Below are 23,736 nucleotides of genomic sequence, written 5' to 3'. Positions count from 1 at the left end.
CCGTCTCTTGGCAGGTTTGCTGTTGTGCCATGTTCTTTCCATTTGGTTATGATAGATTTGATGGTGCTCCTAGGGATCATCAAAGATTTGGATATTTTTTTATAACCTAACCCTGACTTGTACTTCTCAACAACATTGTCCCTTACTTTGGAAAGTTTCTTGGTCTTCATGGCAGTGTTTATTTAGTGGTGCCTCTTGCTTAGGTGTTGCAGCCTCTGGGGGCTTTCAAAAAGGTGTGTATATGTAATGACAGATCATGTGACACTTAGATTGCACACAGGTGGACATCATTTCACTAATTATGTGACTTCTGAAGGTAATTGGTTGCACCAGAGCTTTTTATGGGCTCCATAACAAAGGGGGTGAATACATACGCACATGCCAATTATCCATTTTTTATTTCTGAAAAATAGTTTTATGTATATATTTTTCTAATTTTACTTCACCAACTTAGACTATTGTGTTCTGATCCATCACATATAATTCAGATTAAAAAAACATTGAACTAAAGGTTGTAATGTAACAAAATAGGTAAAAAGCCAAGGGGGGTGAATACTTTTGCAAGGCACTGTACATATATTATATTAGATTGATGTGTATAGTAATAGCACAAACATGATTCAATAAGAAATAAAATCGGGTGATAAAGATACACCCCAAACACGGCAAAATACTAGCATACATCTGTCAAGGTATGCACAGTAAAAGCAGGCATTTGGAACACAATAGCTGTATTGGGGTTGATTTATTAAGGGCAAATAGGCTGTTCACTTTGCAAAGGAAGTTGCATTTTGCATGGAAATTTGCCCCAGAGCTTAGTGAATGTGTTGATGCTTCACTCTACAAAGAATACCCAATCACACGCATGAAAAAATAAAAGAAACTGCATTTTTACTTGCACATGATTGAATGATGTGTCAGATAGCAGTGAATTAAATTCTCTGATTTCCCAATGACTTTTCTATGATACCTTCTAATTTGCAAACCGACATTTATAATCTGATCTAATCTGTTTGGCACTTTTTTGCTCGTTTCAAAACTTTGATGTTTTTACATAAAATATTACTGATTTACTCACCAGTGTCATCATCAAACTCTGATAACACTGCATCTATGCCATCTTCACTACTTGCTGATCTTTCCTGGACACGTCGTGGCAAACTGTTCAGACGTCCACATAGAAAAATCGGCTTCATTGGCATCTTATATATTTTTGCCAGTAACTGCAGAAAGCAAATAAAATATACATATAATAAACATTGTATATACAGGTACATTTAACCAAACTGAACTTTATAATCAGCAGGATAATGCATCAGGTCTACTGAAATAATATATATAATATATGTTAAAATAGAAGTATGACCAAAGCATTTTTGGCCATTCTTCTATTGTGGGTCACAAGAGTGCTGAAACCCACTGTTGGCTGATGTCACAAAGCAGCTCCAGGCTCTGGAAAGATCACAACAACAATGTTGAGATCTACCCAGATGCCTGACCGGCAACTGGCTCAGCATGCTGCTGAGAGTCTGGGACAGTTGCTCCCTCTCCTGCCTGGAACTACAGTGAGCACTGAAGGGGCAGGGCAGAGAGCGGCAACTGACAGTCACCACTCTTTGCTCGGAGTGGACTGAGAACTGAGCGATCACTGGTCAAGTGATCGCTCAGTGCACATTTTATTATTGTAATTCTAATACTTACAGAAGACAAATTTACCATGAAAAAAATTGCATTTGGCAACAAGATTCCCATCAGCTACTGGCACACATACAATATATTATACAATTGCTTAGAGACTAACTACAAGCATATAAAAGACAGTAACTCTTCAGTGTCATATATGTAGCTTAATAGAACTTAACCTGTGAACATCGTCTCAGATAGTCAAGAGCTGGAAGGCATAGGTCTGTGGATGATGACGATGTGGCTGCACAGTCTCCAATTTCTTTACAATCAGCCTCACCTGAAGGAAATAAACATTTTTAGAGCTTATTCAGTAATTCCTGAAACAATATGTCAGCTAGACATACTTCACCAAAAGTGGGAAACAAAGTATAAGCATTACATACAGTACTCCCAGATATACCGTGTATACCTCTCAAGAAATGACTTCTAAGTTACTATCTTTACATAGCAGGTGTATAAGCGCAGCGTCGGCTTTACTGAATAGAAACTGTAAGTGAAATTAACTTAACGTCTCCCATGTAGAGCTGTATGAAAATGTATGTGAACTCTTTGGAATCAACTAGAATTCTGCTGGAATAGTTCAACAATTTAACAAATTGAAGAACTAAAGCACTGCTATCACTCTTATTAGGAGTGAGGTATAAGAGAAATTGCTTGAACATAACAATGTCTGTTCATGGGTCCACTGTAGAAAAACATCAAGCAAGTATGGTGCTCATGAAATGATACACTGAAGGAAGCCATTGCTTTAAAAAATACAGCACATTGCTGCATGTTTAAAGGTTGAAAAAGACCAACTTCCACAGTCGCTAGATAATAGAAAAATGTAGTTATTTGGCTACAATACAATAAGCACCATGCACAAATACCAAAACCTAATCCCAGGTATGAAGCACGGGGAAAGAGAATCACGGTTTGAGGGTTCTTTACTGCCTCAGGGACCTTACTTCTCTACAGCAGGAACAAAATAATTCAAAATTGTATCATAAAAATGTACGGTTTATATTACAATGATTCTGGGTCCCAGCAGGGCTTGCCAGTGGCAGGACTATGGTGTGTATTTCCAATTAAGCGGATCAGAGGCTGAATGCTAACAGAGGTGCCTGTTTTGGGAAACTCATTAGGGGGCACCCTGTTAATCATGAGCTAACCTGAGTTTAGTTAGGAACATACACTGTGTGCACAATTATTAGTCAAGTTGTATTTTTGAGGATTGATTTCATTATTGGAAAACCACAGTGCTCTTGGTCAATCCAAAATGTTAACCTCAATCCTGAATATTTAAGTAAAAGTGAGGTTTTGGTCTTCTTATGAGAATATCTGTGTGTGTAAAAGTTTTCCTTCACAGTAAATCTCCCATTTAAGAAGGGCCCACAAGTTATCAATAGGATTTAGGACAGGGAAGAAGGGGGCCATGTCATTATTCTTTCAGCTTTAAGGCCTTTACTGGTTATCCACAAAGTGGAGTACTTCAATGCATGTGATGGAGCATTGACCTGCAAAAATATCATTGTCTTCTTGAAAGAAGCAGACTTTTTCCTGTACCACTGCTTGAAGAAAGTGTCTTCTTAAAACTGGCAGTAGGTTTGAGAGTTAAATTTGAGTCCATCTTCAACCCAAAACGATCCAACTAACTCATCTTTAATATCAGCCCATACCAGTATTCCACCTTCACCTTGCTGGCATCTGAGTTGAAGTGGAGCTCTGTGCCCTTTACTGACCCATCCATCGGGTCCATCAATGAGTCACTCTCATCTCATCAGTCCATAAAACCTTTGAAAAATCTGTCTTCAGATATTTCTTGGCTCAGTTTTGACGTTTCATCTTGTATGTTTCTTGTTCAGTGGTGGTCAGGTGGCCCTCCTTAGCTTGGCCATGTCTCTGAGCACTGACCTTGTACTTCTGGGCACTCCAGACAGGTTGCAGTTCTGGAATAGTAGCTTCACGTTTGATTCTTCTCAAATCTTTGGCAGGTAATTTGCTTCTTTTTTTCTCAACACGTTTCTTGGGACCCTGTGGACTATGTGCAACAAAACATTTGATGGTTCTTTGATTACATATCGATAGCTTATCAAGTGCTGCATCACTCTGAAAGACTTAACCATTTTTGACTTTTCAGAGTCAGTTAAAACTCACTTTGGCCCATTTTACCTTAGGAAAAGAAGCTGCCTAATACTTATGCACCCCTTCAATATAGGGTGTTGATCTCCTTAGGCCACAACCTCCCTCATTACACAAATACACATCGCCTGATATGTTTAAATACAATAAGCATTCAAGTTTATACAGCTTGGAGTTGGACAATAAGCATAGAAATGGTGATTTGGTCAAAATACTCACTTGCCTAACAATTGTTCACACAGTGTACCACACACACACACTTTTTTGCCATACAAACCTTTGAAGCATTAAAAAATAATTATATGCTGAATTTTAGTCAAAGACCCTTGAATATTGCAATTTAAAAAAACACATATAAATGTTTGAACCTCGCAAATTGCTGAGAAGTCGGTGTTGAGCTTAGAACAACACATATACACAAGAGACTCATAATTCTTACGAATAGCTGATAACATTGGTTGCGGTTCTAAAGAGGAATGAAGTGTACCTAATCCCTTGACAAATTTCATAAGGCACATAATGTAATCAGTGGCTGCATTAGCAAAGACTTGAATGTTGTCTGTATTCAGGAATGCTTCAAACACATCGAACACTGGAGCCTGGCGTTTTCCTAGGAGACAAAGACAGACACAAATTAGTAAGTTTATGAGATAAAAGAAGGCATTTACTTTCAGATCAAAAGGAAGAGAATCAGGCTGCTATCAAAACGTAGATGGCAACATTTCAAGATCCCTTCTCATTTATCAATACAATAAAAAAAAAAAAAAAAAAAAAAAAAAAAAGATACTATCCACAGTTCACCATTATCAGGCATTTTACAGGGCATTGGCTGCATAACGACTCTGCAGGCATCTGTTGATGAGATTGGCAAGGCACAACTGGAAGAAATGTTTTGCATCAGCTGGAAGCTGGTGTATATATGGCTAACTGAATAATTAACAACAGCAAGACTGCCCATGTCTGTTAGCCTTCCTCACTTTCTACTCTTGTGACTTAAAGTGGCGCTCAACCCAAAAGGGGAAGCTCTGCTTTCCTGCCTCCCCCCCCTTCGCTGCCACATTTGGTACCTTTTGGGGGGGTACCTGTTTTTTTTCCCCCTGCAGCTTTCTGGGACAGTTCACAGGTCTCAGAAGACTGCGGCCCATTCACAAAGTGCAGTGCGCTTTCGCGCACTCGCAGTAGGTAACCTGCTGTGACCTAATAAAGTCAGCAGCTACAGTATTTGTAGCTACTGACTTTTAATTTTTTTTGGAGGGGAGCAGAACTCCTCTTTAAGAACAAGAAATGAAAGCAATAGCTCTCACGGGACATAAGAACATCAAATGCATTAAAAAGATAATTTTCTAATCGCTCCCAACTTTATTAAAAAAAAAAGTTGCTGTCCCCATTGACGAGACTTCCCATCACTTTCTGTTCAACTGACCACCAAGTCAATAGGACAGGAAGTGGGAAGACTGTGTGGAGTTAGGCTTTAAGGAGCAGTCCATCCAAAACTGAAGGATGGACATTTTTGGGATGGATCACATACTGATTTAAATATTTTGGAAACTGAAACTAGCTTACCACTGGAGCTCGTAATTCTGCCGTTTTCTTTGCTATTCCTACTTAAGTCAAAGTTCCTGCTGGTTTTTGTGTATTATAAAATAAAACAGTGGGAATTACAATCCTCTGGGAATATCTGGAACTCAGGGAAAACCCATATCAATATTCCTAACTTATATAAGGGCCTGTTCACAGAGCTGTGCTTGTGTTGTGTTCACACAGCCCATTTATTTAAATGAGGTGTCTAATGTACCAAATTGTGTAAAAATAGTGTAGCGCTATGAATGTAGTGCAAATGCCAATATGTATACTCAAAACACAATATTGAGTGACTGTACCCTGTAACAGTGCAATAATAAAAGGAAGTGCAAATGACAATACATATGCTCAAAACATAGTATTAAGTGACTGCACAATGTGACAAAATACCGTAATAATAAGGGGGTGTGCAAAGCACAGAAAGTGCAAAAATCCAGTAGTGAGTAAAACTACAATGGGTCATGCAAAATAAAGTCCACAGAAAGTATAGAAGTAGAAAAGATATGCTTCTTCCTGTTAGGGTGACACCAAGACAGTGGAGAAGGGAACAGGTTGTCTGTAGTCACTTTAAATAACTCTTCAGGGATAAGAAGATGGATACTCTTACCAACTGGGATGGACACACATGTCTTATGACAGTGGGTTAGAAGTGCTTGTGATCCAAAAGGATCTGAATCCGGTGCTGTATACAGAAGGTGGTAGGATGGATCAGGTACGGGGTCCCAGGTTTCCCGGCAGCGAACTCCACAAACACTGTGTGATCAAGCTAGATATTCCCCCCCGGACAGCTCCTTGTAGACTCCAATGGATGCAACATATGAAAAAAGGAAGGAGGGCTCCTTTATGGCTGTCTGCAATGGTTTCTCTGACACACGTCCTGCTTCCCAAAGTCACCAGAAAGCTTCATCTTAATATTATGTTTTGAACATATGTATTTATGTTTTGAACATTTGCACTTCCTTTTATTATTGCACTGTTTTATGGGGTACAGTCACTCAATATTGTGTTTTGAGTATACAAATTGACATTTGCACTACATGCATAGCGCTACACTATTTTTACACCATTTCTGTTCGACTTTGTTTGTTAGAGTGTTAGCAGCTTTTTGCGCATTTTTTATTTTGATTTTAGCGCAGTGTTTTCCCCCCATTTTAATGTACCAAATTGCACCAAAAAAGAGGCAAGCAGAATTTTTCTCACATGGCACTGCAATAGCGATGCATGTTAGTGAAGGTGCATCAAGATGCGATTCAGAATGAATGGCACTTCATCGCACCAATGTGCATAACCAACGTTACTGCAGCAGAATAGTGTGAACATCCCTAATATTTGCAAAACCTAAATTTCCATTTGTGTGGATTTGCTCCTTTTTTGTCTGTACAAACATTTTGGCAAGACACTCTTGACTCACCCATGGAGTATTCTCCTACAAGATATTCCTTAATATCCGACTTGCTGCTGTGCACAGTCTCCAAAGCACTGAACAGAGGCCTCCAACCTGATTGAATCTGAGGGGAACACACTTCCACCAGTTCTCCAATGGATGTGATCACCTAAAATTAGCCATTAATAAGAAAACAATACGGTTATCATTTTGGAACAATGACAAGCTTCAAAAGATGTTTTTTTTTTTTTTAAAGGTGAAGTCATTTAAAAATTGCATAGTATGACAGATAATGGATACAGATACACTGCTGACTATTTAAAGCCATGGAAAGTACACCATTTCACAGTGCCCAAATGTATGCATTGCCAAAAATAGTTGCTCTAAAAATCAAAAACATAACAGAATATGTACATTACAGTAGCTTTTTGGGGGATATGTAGCATTATTGCAGTATTACAAAATGGTCTATATTTACACAAATTTATCCGGTCTTACTAAGCCCATGGCACCAAAACCCACCAAGGACGGCCTTTGCTTCCTGAACAGGAAAGGAAAATGAATACAACCACCATATCTAAGGTCTGGTAAGCTGCAATACTTTAACTGTTTCCTGGGCTTAAATACACATAAAATTTTACTTTTCCTTGACCTACCTATGCCACTAATTTTTTTTGGTTGCCTTTATAAAGTTTCAATCATTCTTTCTTTAAGCCCTATTCATCTCATTCTAAATGAATCTTTATGTATGCTTCAATGAATAAGGACACAACAAACATATATGAACAAGGCATTATAGAATACCAGTTCACTGGTTTTAGATATTTTGAATTCTACAAATAAAAGTACTTTATGAAAATAAACCTATACCCTTTTTAATAAGTGCAAAGAGTAGCGATGATGTTTAAAGCATAATAATGATTCCATTTTGCTGCAGATCAGTAGAAGATGAATAGTGATTGGGAGCTATAGGTTAATTCACTCTCCACACCCCACTATACCCTAATAAGGCAAGAATCTGAATAAAACAGTATTAAATGGTTAGAATAATTCAACCTTATTCACAAAAGGATTTATGATTTGCCCTATAATGTGCTGTACTTTGAGCCTGTCACTGCAGCTTGAGTGTCAGAGGAAACCTGGAGCTGCTGCCCTGTTATTTGCCTAACTTCACATAACTGAGAATGAATTAAAGTGTAAAAAAAGTGCCACATAATTAACACAGACATATACAGGGGCAATTTATTAGCCAATATTAAGCTAGATATGGACAGGTCCAAATTTTCATGATAATCGGTTGGTTTTATGTGCAAAGATTGTAATATTAACTATAAATTAACTATAAACTAGTTGATTCCGGATTAATTGATTTGATTGATTCTCCCTAAAGATAAGAAAATCAGCCTGATTATTGTCAACAGAAGCTATCAATTTAAATGATCACAGAATGTGTGGGAGCTATGAAGTCACTGTGCTCTGCAAAAGCAGGAAAGTAAAATAAAATAAGGAAGTAGTTCAAAAGTTTAATGCCGGGTACACACAGGCCAAAAATTGGCCGGTTCAGCAGGAACTGGCTGACATACAGTCATTGCGTGAACAGCTGTCTGTCCGACATAAGCCGATCGAATCCAGTTTTTGTGAAAGGGGCTTGCTGGAAAACCAGCAACTGATCAGTGCTTGCCAATGGCTGTGAGCGCTGATCAGTGTGTTCTACCTGGGGTGGGGAAGTCCCCCTGTCTGAATATCGACATTGCTTGTGTTGGTATGGTGATCTGTCAGGTTTTTTTCATTCAGCCTGATGGGTTGAACGAAAAAAAAATAAAACTAGCAGTTTGTACCTTGTGAGGAGTTTGGGGTGTTCTGCTCTAGAAAAACGTGATCTCCACAAAGGCGCACAGAAACACTTAAAACATAGCCTCCGGGTGAGTTGCGGTGCAGAAACCTGCAATATCTGCATTTTTTCACCCTGCTCATCTGTTTCTATGCACCACAGCTCAGCTGCCATCCATAGAAATTAATGAAATGTCATATCTATGACATATCAATAAAGTTAAAAGGAAAAAGGATTTTTAGAACAGCTTACCTGTAAAATCCTTTTCTTGGAGTACATCATGGGACACAGAGCCTAAATAATAATTTAATGGGTTATGGGCCACCTTCAGGTGTTGACACTGGTATACCCAATACAGGAAGTTCACTCCCCTATATAACCCCTCCTTTTCCAGGAGTACCTCGGTTTTTGTAGCAAAGCAATATACTTAAACCCCCTAAAAGAGGGGAGGGACCTCTGTGTCCCATGATGTACTCCAAGAAAAGTATTTTACAGATGCAGTAAAAGATGGCCATGCACTCTCACCTAACCTTTTAACCGCCAATATTGTTATGATTCCAAAACCCGACCGTGACCACACGTCTTGGACCAATTTTAGGCCCATCTCACTTATTAATGTAGACATTAAAATACTGACCAAGATCCTGGCCAATTGTTTAAACTCCTTCCTACCACGCCTGGTCAAAAAAGACCAGGTGGGGTTCGTTCCGGGGAGACAAGCAGGAGACACTATTAGACGTATAATACAACTTCAGCACACAGCCCATAGCCGGTCTATAGCAACTATGTTACTGTCTCTTGACATGAACAAGGCCTTTGACACTTTGTCCTGGCCTTACCTGACAAAGGTACTCAGTCACTATGGCTTCGGATCGTCATTCTTGCAATGGGTAATGGCACTATACGATTCCCCCCAGGCTAGGGTCAAATACTATGGTTTCGAATCAGTTCCATTTTCCATCAGGAGGGGGACTCGGCAGGGATGCCCACTCTCCCCACTCCTATTTATTCTGGCCATGGAACCTTTGGCAGAGGCGATCCGATCCCACCCGGACATAACTGGTGTTGAGATAGCAGGGACACCCCATAAGATATCACTGTTCGCAGATGATATTCTCCTAACCCTAACAAACCCTAGAATCACCCTACCTAACTTGTTCTCTTTACTAGACTCTTTTGCCTCCCTTTCTGGCTTGTCCGTTAACCCCACCAAATCAAAAGCCATGTCAATTAATCTTCGGTCCTCAGACTTGACAACCCTAAAAAATACCTTCACGTTCCAATGGCTGACCTCATTACCCTACCAGGGGATCCGGCTCACCCCAACCTACGCGGGACTCTATAAAGCAAATTTTCCCCCTATACTTAAGAAGCTGACGGACATGTTGTCCTCTTGGACTCATCTCCCACTATCCTGGTTTGGCAGGATCGTGGCAATCCGTATGACATACCTGCCGAAATTACTCTACTTCTTTAGAGTCCTACCGGTCCCGATCCCGCCGCATATCCTACGAATACATCAGCGCAAAATCCTGAAATTTGTCTGGGGTTCTACCCGCCCCAGAATCAATAAGCAAATACTATATGCCCGCAGAATCAATGGTGGACTTTCAGTCCCTAACCTACAAGCCTACTATATAGCTGCAAACATAGCCCCGTTATCCCAACTCCATGCACAACACCAAATGCCGCTATGGGCCACTATGGACCTAGTGGACTCACACCCAACACCAATCTCCTCATTGCCCTGGCTCCCTCCCACATATCGTCCTCTCGTGACAGGGCCATGTCTGGCCCATTCCCTTCGCATGTGGGACTCGGTAAAGTATTCAGCCGGCCTGATTTCTCCTCATCTACCCCTACTTCAATTTCCCCAGTGCCCATTGTTCCCACCAGGCTGGGAAAATCCCCAGCAATTCTCCTGGTGGAAGACAAACGGATTCACGGACATTCACTCTTTTTTCACCCCCACCAGGATAATATCATTCGAGGCTCTACGTTCCTCTCACGATATTCCGTTACGTGAACACTATAGCTATCTGCAGATTCGTCACTTTCTCCAGGGGCTTATAAAATCTTAACCGACCCCTTATATTTTGACCCCCTTCGAGAACTTCTGCAGAGCAAGACCCCAAACCTCGGGTTTAATATCACTGGTCTATTCCTCTATTATTACCTCTAAAAAACCACCGACACGACTCTGTCACCTTCAATGGGAAAGGGAACTAGGAAAACAGCTCGATCCGGAGGATTGGCTGGTCATGACTTTAGCAATATCCAAATGCTCAAAGAATGTCATCTTTTTAGAAAATGCCTATAAGATACTTTACAGGTGGTACTACACGCCTGCTAGACTGGCCCGGTTCATTCCAGCCTACTCTCCCTTGTGCTTCCGAGGGTGCTCCCAGGAGGGCACAATGTCCCACATCTGGTGGACCTGTCCGAGGGTACGCAGGTTATGGATTAGAGTTTACTCCCTCCTCCGAAGCATACTCCATGCTGACCTCAAAAAGGATCCGTTCGAGGCACTTCTCTGCAAACCAATTGCGGAGCTGCTTCGCCCGGAGCGCCAGCTGGCTCTGCATCTCTTTACTGCAACCAAACTAACGATAGCTAGGGCATGGAAGACACAGACACTAAGTTATGAGGCGGTTAAGAATCGCATGGATGATATAATGGTTAACGAAAAGCTGACCGCTGTCCTTTCGGACACTCATGATAAGTTCCTGAAGGTATGGAGGCCATGGGTCAAATATACTAAACCCACTAGATTTGATACCACCCTTCTTCGGATTTAATGCACTCTTGCTCCCCACCGCGGGGACCCACGCTCCCCCCTTTCTTCCTCTTTTCTCCTTTCCCCCTATTCTTTACTCCTCCCTTCTCAACTAATCTCTGCCCCTAGCTCTTCTTTAACCTCCCTTTCAAAAATTTTTTCAGCCTCTGTTATATTCTTATTGTTTTGTTTTTCTCTGATTTACTAGCATACTTATTTTATTTATAAGATGCTAAACTTTTTGTTATGTTTATTCATGATGCATTATCTACACTGTTAAACTGTGAAATTGCTATGATTATCAATAAAACCCTTTGTAAAAGAAAAGTATTTTACAGGTAAGCTGTTATAAAAATCCTATTTTCTGTATCGTACATCATAGGACACGGAGCCTAAGTAATAACTTAATGGGACGTCCCATAGCAATGCTATTTGAGGGGAGGGAGAGACAACCCGTAGGGCACCCCCAGACCTGAGGACTTATACTGCTGCCAGCAGCACACTGCACCCAAAGGCGATATCCTCATACCTCCTTACATTCACCTGATAACATTTTGTGAATGTATGTACTGAAGACCAAGTTGCGGCCTTGCAGATCTGAGCCATGGAAGCCTGGTGACGCACTGCCCAAGAAGCAATAACCGACCTGGTAGAGTGCAACTTAACTTGAAACGGGGGAATCTTACCCCTTAAATCATACATTTGAATTATAACTTGCCGAATCCACTTAGCGACAGTGGATTTCTATGCTGCCTGTCCTTTCTTAGGACCCTCTGGCAGAATAAATAAGACATCAGTCTTATGAATCTGAGCAGTTGCCTTTAAATAGATTTTCACTGCTCCCACCACATCAAGACAATGTAGTGACTTTTCTTCCCTTGAACATGGTTTTGGAAAAAATGATGGCAGGAAAATATCTTGGCTCAGGTGGAAACCTGAGACTACTTTTGGTAAAAAATCTGGATGAGAACGTAACACCACCCTGTCCTCATGAAAAATCAAATATGGCTCTTTACAAGAAAGAGCAGCCAAATCCGAAACCCTCCTTGCTGAGGATATAGCAACCAAAAATACCAGCTTCCTTGTTAGAAGGACTAAGGGAATATGCTGTATTGGTTCAGATGGCTGTTTTTGTAACACTGACAAAACTAAATTCAAGTCCCAAGGGCTCGAAGGGGATTTAGCTGGCGGATTAATTTGCATCACCCCTTACATGAAACCCCGGACTAAAGAATGCATAGCAGGCGGTCTTTGAAATAAAATCGATAAGGCTGAGACTTCGCCCTTAATAGTACTCAGGGCCGACTTCATCTCTACGCCTAATTGTAGAAAGGCAAGGATTCTGCCTATGATATATCTCCAAGGGTGCCAACCCTTGGATTCACACCAGGAAACATAAGCCATCCAGACTCTATAATATATAGCTCTGGAAGCTGGCTTCCTTGCATTAAGCAAAATAGAGATAACTGACCCGGAAAGCCCACGTTTCTTCAGAATGCCATCTTTACGATTTCTGCGTACCATGACCTTCTGGGCCATGCTGGCGCTACCAGAATTACCGGCTTTCTTTCCAGCTTGATCTGCAAAGAAGTCGTGGCAGCAACTGAATAGGGGGGAAAACATAGATCAGGGAGAACTGATCCCACGGGGTTACCAACACATCTGTTCCACATGCGAGTGGGTCCCTTGTCCTGGACACAAAGTTGACTAACTTCTTGTTGAATCTGGATGCTAGAAGATCTATGTCCAGAGTCCCCCATCTTTGGCAAACAGCCTGAAAAATGTCGGGGTAAAGAGACCATTCCCCTGGGAATAACTGCTGGCAACTTAGGTAGTCCGCCTGGCAATTCTCTATTCCCGGAATGAAGACTGTGTATTACAATAAAGACATATAAAAATGGTGAATACTACTAAAAAATGTATGACCATAAAATGGATAGTGTCAAATAATTAATCAGTGTTGATCACATATAAAGTAAATACACAATAATACTTAATCATCAGATGTGCCAGTGATTAATAGAAGCCCATGCTGGTTCCATGAGCCAGACACCAAACATAAAAAACATGAAACTTTAGAAGTCCATAAAAAATGTGTAGAAAAATAGTGAAGAAAACATCAGAGTTCAAAGGGGGTGATGCATGGCCAGATGGTATTCACAGAATTTTAGTCGCACCGAATCTGGCGAATGGGCAGAAGGGAGACCACAAGTGTGCATAGATTGTACATCAGTGCCGGGGCCAACACCAGGAGTAGAGAAGGCTTACTGGAAAGAATTGACCTGAAATGGCGTACGCCAGACAAGTCAAAAAAGCATAATAACCACTGGTTCTGGGAAATGCGTCTTGTCAGATGTCATCAACAGATGGTGGAAAGAAAAGGGGGGGGTCCGCACGGCTTCCTCTCCCATAGGTAATCCAGCATAAGCCAAACGTGTAGTTTCATATGCCATGCAAGGAGCAAACAAAACTCACATAGCGTAATAACGTTTTAAAACACTAGTTTATTAAAATAATAAAAAACAGACTCACATTTTGGAAGAACGAAACAGAGCTCAAATATCAAATAGCGGCGATCGTGAGGGGTCCACCCGACATGATTCAGCTAAGGAGCCGTCATCTGGGGTATGGACCACCCTCACCTCACCGCTCTACAAACAGAAGATGACCCCCACTGGGAGTGTCTACAAACAGGAAGTGCAACAAGTAAGAATCACTTCCGGTTTTCAGGGTCATAGGATGACTAATTGAATAGTTATATTAAGAACAAATTAATGAAGCAGAGAACCATGTATCTCATGTTTCTAAATTAGGAGATTAAAAATGAAAAATAAGTACAAAAAAACGATAAGCTGTGCCCTGAATCAGTCCATCTACCAGGAACTGGTCAGAGCGCTAGCCAAGCCTCCCTTTCAGCCAGCCTGCTCCTCAAGCCTCACTTTCATATGTGATGCACTTCCCATCACACAGAGAGGAAGTAATACCACTGCACTCCATAAGGAGGAAACCAAGCCTCAATCTGAGGCGAAATGTCAGCAGAGAGGAGAAATAAATCAGTGCACTGAAAAAAGGCATTAGTGTTAAAATGAAAACAGATTGGAAAAGAAAAAGAAAAAAAAAAAGGGATAAAAATGATTACACAAGGCTAATGCTTGCAATAACATTACCTTATAAAGGTGATACAAGGACATTTTAATAAGGTTAATTAGTGATCAATATTAGAATCATGGACCATAATATTAAAAGGGACACTGCCAATGGGGGACATCAACAGCGTACATATCAAAAATTACATTCTGAATTAAACCGTAATTATCCCGGACTTCATGACATAAATTAAGACAACCAATAATATAATCATCTTGTATAGTAAAATAACAACAATATTCTTTGTCATTTAAACAATAAGAGATCATATTTATATTCAAGCTTGGTTAATAAAAGAGTTGATGTCCCACTCCACGTTGATACCCTGTGGAAAATGGGACCCCAACTCATATACCCAGTAGGTCTCTAAACGCGAGACACCTCTAAGAATCGACCCGCCCCGCCAGGGGGGCACGTACCTATCTATAATGAGGAATTGAGTACCCACAGGGTTCCGATGGTGAACCTCCCTGTAGTGTCTAGGGACAGTGTGTTTAGTACTGCCCGCTTTAATGAGATTGATGTGTTCCGAAACCCATGTAGTAAAAGATCTAATGGTCCGGCCGACATATTGCTTGCCACAAGGGCAAGTTAAAAGATAAACTATTCCTGTAGTGGCACACGTGCAGAAATGTTTAATTTTGTAAGTACGGCCGGTCACGGTGGAAGAAAAACTATGACTAGCCCTTCTGCCACAGGTATTGAATTTACAGACCAAGCACTTTTTACAAGGATAAAATCCAATCAAATTGTGGAAAAAGGATGGTCTCTCTGGTGGGTTGATAACATTAGGTGCTAACCTATTCCGGAGAGATGGAACACCCTTAAACACCACCTTTGGAGTCTTAGGCAACAGAGGCCCCAAGATTTTATCTGTTTTTAAAACATCCCAGTGATTTTCAAAGATTTTCTTAACATGCTTGTGCTGCATGGAGAAAGATGTCAAGAAGGACCATTTGAATTCATCATTCGTTTGTCTAGGTCTATCCTCTAGTAATGACTGACGGTCTGTTGCACAAGCACTTTCGATCTCATTATTTAAATCCACAGAGTTATAACCCTTCTCCAGGAACCTATCTTTCAAGGTCATGGCCTGTAGTCTAAAAGTGTCTGAATCAGTACAGTTCCTTCGTAATCGTAGGAACTGACTTTTGGGAACAGATCCGATCCAGGAACTGTGGTGGCAACTATCAGTCGATATGTATGCATTCCTGTCGGTGGATTTAAAATAAGTACTAAATATAAATGAAGACCCACTTCTTTCAATGACAAGGTCTAAAAAGTGGATTGAGGTGGTACTAGTTTCAAAGGATAAAGCAATACCCCTATCATTGTTATTCAAAGTTGTGAAAAAATCAACCAGACCATCATGACTCCCTGTCCACAGGAGGAGGATGTCGTCTATGTACCGGGCCCACAACAGAAGGTGTGGGTTCTCCATGGCATAGACGACATCCTCCTCCCACTTGGCCATGAACAGGTTGGCCAGGCTGGGACCAAATTTTGCTCCCATAGCCACCCCTTTATGTTGGCGATAGAATTTACCACCAAACCAGAAATAATTGTGTTGTGTTGCAAACTCAATTAAATCAATAATGAATTCTATCTGGGGTGAAGCAAGGGAGGCATCCCTGTTTAGAAAACAATGTACCGCATCCACACCTTCACGGTGTGGAATGCAGGTATAAAGGGACGCAACATCCGCAGTGGCCATGATAAGGTCACCAGAATGGGAAACATTCGATAACAGTTTAATCACATCCTTAGTATATTTTAAGTAGGACGGCATCTTAAGTACAGATGGCTGTAGGAAAAAGTTGATATATTACCCAATCTTTGAGGTGACCAAGTTGATACCACTAATTATAGGTCGACCCGGGGGGCAGAGAGGGTCCTTGTGGACTTTGGGCAAGTAATATATAACTGGGTTGCGTGGAGCAAGGGGGACTAAAAAAGATCTCTTTTTTTGTTTAAAATACAGGAGTCAAAACCTTTCGCTACTAGGTTCTTCAGTTCTTTTTTGTACTCGAATGTAGGATTCTTTGGTAATTCTATGTAGGTCTCTCGATCTCCCAAAATGTGATGCATTTCATCCATGTAGTCATATTTGTTTAGTAAGACAATCGCCCCGCCTTTGTCGGCGGGGCGAATCACTAAATTCTTGTTGTCACATAACTTCTTTACACCTACTGAGGGTAGAGGGTTGTAGAATTTGTGCTTAAGTGGAATAGCAGCCAAATCTCTCAGCAACAATTCTTTGAACAAATTAATGGTAGGTGGAAGTTGTGTAGGGGGACTAAAGAGGGAGAGATTGGATAGGCCCGAATGGACGGTACCGGACGTTGCCGCCCTGGCCACATTCCTAGTGGGGTTTGAAATGATGTACCTTTGGACATTAACTTTTCTAATGAACTTTTGTATGTCGATGAACGTATCAAACTTATTAAGTTTGTACGGAGGGGCAAATTTGAGACCTTTGTTTAAAACAATTTTCTCTTCTTGAGTGAGAATTGTATTGCTCAAGTTAAATACCCCCTGGCATGTTAGGTTCGTTTGCGCGAAGAAAAGCGCAAACTATTTTTCTACACATTTTTTATGGACTTCTAAAGTTTCATGTTTTTTATGTTTGGTGTCTGGCTCATGGAACCAGCACGGGTTTCTATTAATCACTGGCACATCTGATGATTAAGTATTATTGTGTATTTACTTTATATGTGATCAACACTGATTAATTATTTGACACTATCCATTTTATGGTCACAGCCGTGGCATTGTCAGATTGAATCCTGACAGGACAATCGCTTAACCTGGAAGTCCAGGCTTTCAGAGCCAGATGCACTGCCCGAATCTCTAGGATGTTGATGGGCAAGGCTCTTTCGGTTCTTGACCACTGTCCCTGGACAGTCGTCTTCTCTAGTATTGCTCACAGCCTGAAAGGCTGGCATTTGTCGTTACTACTTTCCAGATAATTGGTCTGAAGAATTTTCCTTTCAGCAAATTCTGGCTTAGTATCCACCAACTGAGACTTTGGGACACTCTTGGGGACAGTCGCATTGGCAAGTCCAAAGCTTGGATTGTTTTGTTCCGAGCAGACAGGATACTGTTTTGCAACAGTCTCGAATGGAACTAGGCATGGGGGACTGCTTGGAATGAAGCCACCATCTTTCCTAACAACCTCATGCAAAGGCGAATTGAGGGATTTCTTTTCGACCTGACCATCCGCACCAGCTCTCGTATGGAGCTGATCTTTGCCGGAGGCAAGAACACCTTTTTCTGGGCTGTGTCTATAACCAAGCCCAAATACTCCAGCTTTCTTAGCAGTTTTAAGAAAGACTTCTCTAGGTTGAGAATCCAATCCAGGCTTTCCAGGTTACTGGTTGTAATGCGTACACTTTGCTCCAAGCGAGCCACTGACTGGTCTATTAACAATAGATCGTCTAGGTACGCCAAGACTGTTATGCCCTGTGCTCTTAGCCTGGCTAGAGGTGGGGCCAGTACTTTTGTGAACCCCCAGGGTGCTGTAGCTAGCCTGAAGGGCAAGGCTACAAACTGAAAGTGCTGCTGTTCTATTTCGTATCGCAGAAACCTTTGGTGAGCAGGAAATATAGGGACATGCAGATATGCATCCCTGATGTCAATGGACGCCAGAAGTTCTCTTCCTTGTAGGATAGAAACTACTGACCTGATTGACTCCATGCAAAAGGAGCGGATTTTCAGGAACTGATTTCGATTCTTTATGCCACGTACACACAAGCGGAAAAAAATCTTGGATGGTTTTTCCGACGGAATTCCGCTCAAGCTTGGCTTGCATACACATGGTCACAAAAAAGTTCTCTGAACTTTCGACCATCAAGAACGCGGTGATGTACAACACTACGATGGGCCGAGAAAATTAAGTTCAATGCTTTCGAGCATGCGTAGAATTGTTTCCGAGCATGCGTGATTTTTTGCGCGTCCGAAATGCATACAGACGAACGCATTTTCGGATAGGAACTTTTTCTGATCGAAAAACAGAGAACCTGTTCCCAATCTTTTGCTGGCAGGAATTCTGCCAGCAAAAGTCCGATGGAGCATACATGTGGTCGCAATTTCTGACCAAAAGCTCTCATCGGACTTTTGCTGGCGGAATTTCCTATCGTATGTACGGGGCATTAGATGTAGAATGGGTCTGAAAACCCCATTTGATTTTGGTATCGTAAACAGGTTTGAATGAAACCCCAAACCTTGCTCTTTTATGGGGATCTGTATGATCACCCCCTGAGCCAATAATCGGTCTAATGCTTGAAACAGGGATTGCCTTTTCCCTGGATCTTTGGGAAGGTTTGACTTCAGAAAACGAGAAGGTGGAAACTCCCTAAATTCTAGTATGTATCCTAGGGACACAGTGGAGAGGACCCATCTGTCCTGAATTTCCCTTTGCCAGACTTCTGAGTAATGCAGAAGTCTTCCCCCCCACTCTGGTGAGGGGGGGGGGGCGTCTCTTCATGATGAGGCTTTAGTATTCTGCTTTGCAGATTTCTGGCCCCAGGTCTTCTTCTGACCCTGAGGTTTTCCTCTAGAGTCTGACGGTGGAGGCCATCGCCACTGCCTAGAGGCGGATGCCCCTGGCGCACGAGAAAAAGTCTGTTTAAATAAAGGACGTTTATACTTACTTTTGACCAGCAAAAGTACTTTTCCCACTAGAAATTGTTTGGATGTATTTATCCAAATCATTGTCAAATAGTCGCTCCCCATGAAAAGGGAAACTAGTCAGAAGCTTTTTGCAAGGTGCTTCGGCTGACCAACTTTTTAACCACAGGGTCCCACGCATGTGTATTAGCACAAGCGCAAGGTGGGATGCCTGGTGAATAGAGTCTTTCATGGCATCTATGGCAAAACATAGCGCCTTTGGTAGTTCGGCCAACTCACGGGCCTGTCGTGCAGGGACCTCCTTAAGGGCCTCTTTGAACTGGTCCTTTAGGGACTAACAGATGTCTATTGCAGCGACTGCAGGCTGAGAGATTGCCCCTGCCAAGGAAAAAGAGGATTTTAACAGAAATTCCAACTTTTTGTCTGTTGGATCTTTAAGCATTTGTGAATTGTCTACTGGACGAGTTACATTTGTATGCACGCTGGAAATTGCAGCGTCAACTGCTGGTACCTTCCATCTTTTTGTGAATTTCTCCTCCATGGAATAGAGAACTGAGAATCTCTTTGGAGGGAGAAAATGCTTATCCGGGCGATCCCATTCAGCATAAATAAGCTTTTCTAGTAATGCATGGACCAGAAACACATGAAAAGGCTGTAAAGGTTTTAAAGAACCCAAGGAAGAAATTGAACTTTCAGCCGACTCTGTTAGGGGTAGCATGAAAGTGGAGCGAACCATCTCTGTAAGAGTTTGTACCATCAATCTATCAGATTGCGAGGTTGTAAAGGGTTCATCAACTGTTGTTTCCTCCGCAGAGGAATAATCGGCTTGTTTTTCCATGTGATCGCCTGAGAGTAATACCTCATCCTGTGCCCACTGTTCCCTTGGTAAAGGGTTTGAGGTGGGGGAGGGGGATCTAGCATGCTTCCTATTCGTTTGGATGGAGGATGCGATTAAAGCCGCTAATCTTCCTTCTAAGCCCTGCAGGGCAGAGGAAAATGCATCTTAAGTCATGTATGCAGGGGCTGAAGTATGAGAAGCAGTTGCACCACCAATAGGTTCCAGTGACTCACCCTGGCTTGCCATATCTGGTATCTCCAGAGAGGATGACAGTGTGGAGGCATGACTGGAGTTCCCAGTGCCTGGGGGTGGAATTTTTGGCACCTTTGTGGTAGCTCTGGAAGTCATAATGCTAAACACAAAAGGAGAGGCACTTTAAGACAAATATACTATTTGCTGAGCGATAGTCTAGCAAAAAATGCTACCGTACAGATCAGTCTTTGATGCTGAATAACAATTGTATTTCCTGTACTGGAAATGCCCGTATACACCCCTTACCTGCCCAGCGCTCCTGTGTGGCAGATACTTTACTTCAGCTGCTCTGATAGAGACCTTGTGTCATTAGAGCGTCTGCTTTATAGGAAACTTCTCAGGTGTAAGCCTGATTGGAGTCTCATTGTGTGCTCTACGTGGACGCTGAATCCCGCACACTGCGCTGACTGCCTTAGGCCACGCCCCTTTCATTGACCCATCCTCCTCCCTTTTTTCAAACTGAACCTCAGCCCGTGCATGCATGGCGGGACGGTATTCAGGTCTGTTATACAGACCCTAAAGAGAGGAGGCTGCAGACGATCTGGCGCTCTTGGCAGGTCTCGTCATGGGGGAGCTGGCTTCTTTGGCTTCTTTGCTTTCGTAACAAGGCTTAGCTAAGGCAGGTAAACATAAAAGTCTTTGTAACACTGACAACGTCATTATGTATATAACAAAAAACGCCCCGCACCCCTCCGGGGGGGGGGGGGGGGGGGACTTTCTTAGCAGTTGAGGCTTAATATTTTTTGTTGTAGCTTGTGGCTCTGTACAAATAAGTGTGGACCAGCCTTAGTGCTGTCATACCTTGCCAATTAGTTAAGTAACATTGCTCAACTCAAACTTGTGTCTTTCTTAGACAGACAGAAATTTACAAGATGCTGTACCCCCTTGTAGCCCCTTAGTTTCCCCAATTGGGGGGAGAGGACACCTTGTTCAATAATGAACCCCCTCCTGCAATACACACGCTGTTTGTAGCTGGACAAAGAGCTGCTGAAAGGGTATGTGTTTCTTTACTCCCTCTAGAGGAGATTTTAAGGCATTACAATGTTTCAAATGGAAGAAAAGGCATAGGTGGACTTTGCAGTTCCTAAGCTTTTCTCTTACCTTTTCCTCGCTGCAGGATACTGCTGAAAACAGACAGATCCAAACTTCACCCATCATGGCGGGCAGCGTTAGTAAACCTTAAAAGACTGGGTCCCTATAATAGGGGTTCCACTCCTTTGGCCCTGTAAAGCACCCCTCAGGAGCAAATTTTAGGTAATGTAGCATGACCAAAAAAGTGTCCTGGTTCCTGGGGTCCAGCCCTCAAAAGAGAGGCTTACAGGCAAAACCTCATTCTTCTATGCAAGCCACTGAGTACCATTCTGTGGTACTCAGTGGCTTGGATGGATCCGGTTGTGGAGGTTATTTAAATCCAGCATGGATCCCTCCTGGAGCTCCTCAGAGCACATCTTCACTCGTGACCAACCCCTTAGACACTGGCGAAAAAACTGAGGTACTCCTGGAAGGAGGAGGGGTTATATAATGGAGTGAAGTTCCTGTATTGGGTATACCAGTGTCAACACCTGAAGGTGGCCCATAACCCATTAAGTTATTACTTAGCCTCTGTGTCCCATGATGTACCATAAAGAAAAAAAGGAAATAGAGCTTCGGACTTTAAAATCAAATGGCGCTGCCAGGCTAAATACCAGCCAGATTTGACAATGACATCAGTACGTCTTAATTTTTTTTTTTTATTATTTTTACAATTTAATGTTTGAAGCTCAAAATCTATGGCCAGCCCTAGGCAGTTGGGAGCTGAGAGACCATAGGAGGGCAAATATAATAATTCATCATTAAGGCTGAATTTTTATAATTGTGCCTATACCAGTTGTGGCCATAGTTCTTTTTAAGGCTCCATGTAGCATATCCCGATATTTTAGGAAATAGTGATATGTTGAATGTATAAGTGTCAAACACTGCCACCTAATGGCAAATCTAAAATCTTTACAGTGCTTTTCTAAAATCAAAGAAAACATAATTGATTGCATAATATGGGCATTTATATATTTGGCAACATGGCAAAACAATCTTTTATCCATTTATAGTTTAAATAGAATTATATAATATCATAATTTTCTACCAGACAAGTTAAAACTAGATGAATAGCATACACTTTGAATATACAGATGTCAAAGCTATGGGCTGCTATGTACCAGTTCAGTACACCTGCATGCTGTACCGTTAGGACAAGTTGTATGAAAACACACAGTCATTCCATGTAACTGAAATTCCTTCCCCAACTATATGTATGTTTGCCAGCAGGTCCATTGAATAATTCTTATTACTGTGTGGGCCAATGTAATTTGAGTTGAGAAAGTGTATGTTTGTAATTGAAAACAATAATATGCAGATTATGTGCTAAATCGCATGAAATCTATTAGCAGTACTTGGGAATCAACGCACCTGATCTTGTACATCTTCATCACATAGCTCCAGCTGCATGATTCGCTCAAAAGGCCGGAAAAGAGCCTCGTTAAAGTGGAAATGTGGGGGCTCCTCCCAGTCAGTCAGTACTTCAGTCATGATGTCATGTATGAAGGAAACAGCCTTCTTCGATACACGCCGTTCTTTGTGACAAGCTGCCTGTGCAGCAGAAAATCAGACTGTAAAATTCAGCTCTACATTCATTCAATAAATCTCAAAATTTTGTCAAGCATGTATTGCATCAGCAGTAGGCAAATTCATCATTCTCAGGACATCCTATGCAACCCCTATTTCTGGCACTGCACATTTCTTCACCTAGTTATTATACTTAAAATGAAAGGGAATATATTTTTTCTGTCTTAAAATTACACTCTGAGGAGCAATGAGCTATTAATACAGCAAACCATCGGTGAGCTTTCACTAGTGCTAGGGAGGTGCAATCCCAAAAAGGCCAGGGATGCAGGGTAATGAGGATCACTGAAATGAATGATAAACCACAAACTTTGATTTCTTTGTTTTAAAATCTCACAGAAATATGTGGAGTAAAAAGGTTAGTCCTATATGACTCCCAGCGCACGAATTTGCATTAACGGGGTGTTATCCGAGGCTTTTCCATTGCACAGAGGGACTAGGCAGGGATGTCTGCTTATCCCCCTTGCTCTTCGCCCTGGCACCTCTGGCGACCATGGTGAGGGCATCTCTGAGGTGGTGGGCTTTCATAGAGGGCAGAGGGTAGACAAACTCTCCCTCTATGCTGATAATACCCGGATATACCTTGGAGATACTGTGGGGTCCCTTGGAGCTGTCATGCAACTTATTGAATTATTTGGGCGGTATTCAGGCTTTACCATTAACTGGCATAAGACTTCGCTATTGCCATTGGATCCGTTACCTGGCCCTCTCCCTCAAATAGCTTCACAGGTGGATGTGGTTACTTTATTTAAGTACTTGGGGGATTACCGTGTCGAGCGATGTTGGAGACTATATAGCATTGAACCTTAAACCCATTCTGCAAAAATTAAAGCAAA

General features: G+C 41.8%; 1 protein-coding gene across 1 annotated transcript in view; it reads right to left on the bottom strand.

Annotated features, from left to right (window-relative positions):
• The window catches only part of ARFGEF3 (ARFGEF family member 3), a 187,563-nt gene that overhangs the window by 40,347 nt on the left and 123,480 nt on the right, over window positions 1-23,736 (bottom strand). Inside the window, exons 22-26 of the mRNA XM_073627360.1 lie at window positions 22,688-22,867; window positions 6,800-6,941; window positions 4,295-4,417; window positions 1,863-1,963; window positions 1,079-1,223 (exon numbers count right to left, since the gene is read on the bottom strand). Of these exons, the coding sequence (XP_073483461.1) occupies window positions 1,079-1,223; window positions 1,863-1,963; window positions 4,295-4,417; window positions 6,800-6,941; window positions 22,688-22,867 (691 nt within the window). The remainder of the gene's footprint in view (window positions 1-1,078; window positions 1,224-1,862; window positions 1,964-4,294; window positions 4,418-6,799; window positions 6,942-22,687; window positions 22,868-23,736) is intronic.

Source organism: Aquarana catesbeiana, linkage group LG04 (assembly GCF_042186555.1).
Source record: "Aquarana catesbeiana isolate 2022-GZ linkage group LG04, ASM4218655v1, whole genome shotgun sequence".
Lineage (NCBI taxonomy): Eukaryota > Metazoa > Chordata > Amphibia > Anura > Ranidae > Aquarana > Aquarana catesbeiana.
This window is presented reverse-complemented; position numbering and strand designations above follow the sequence as displayed.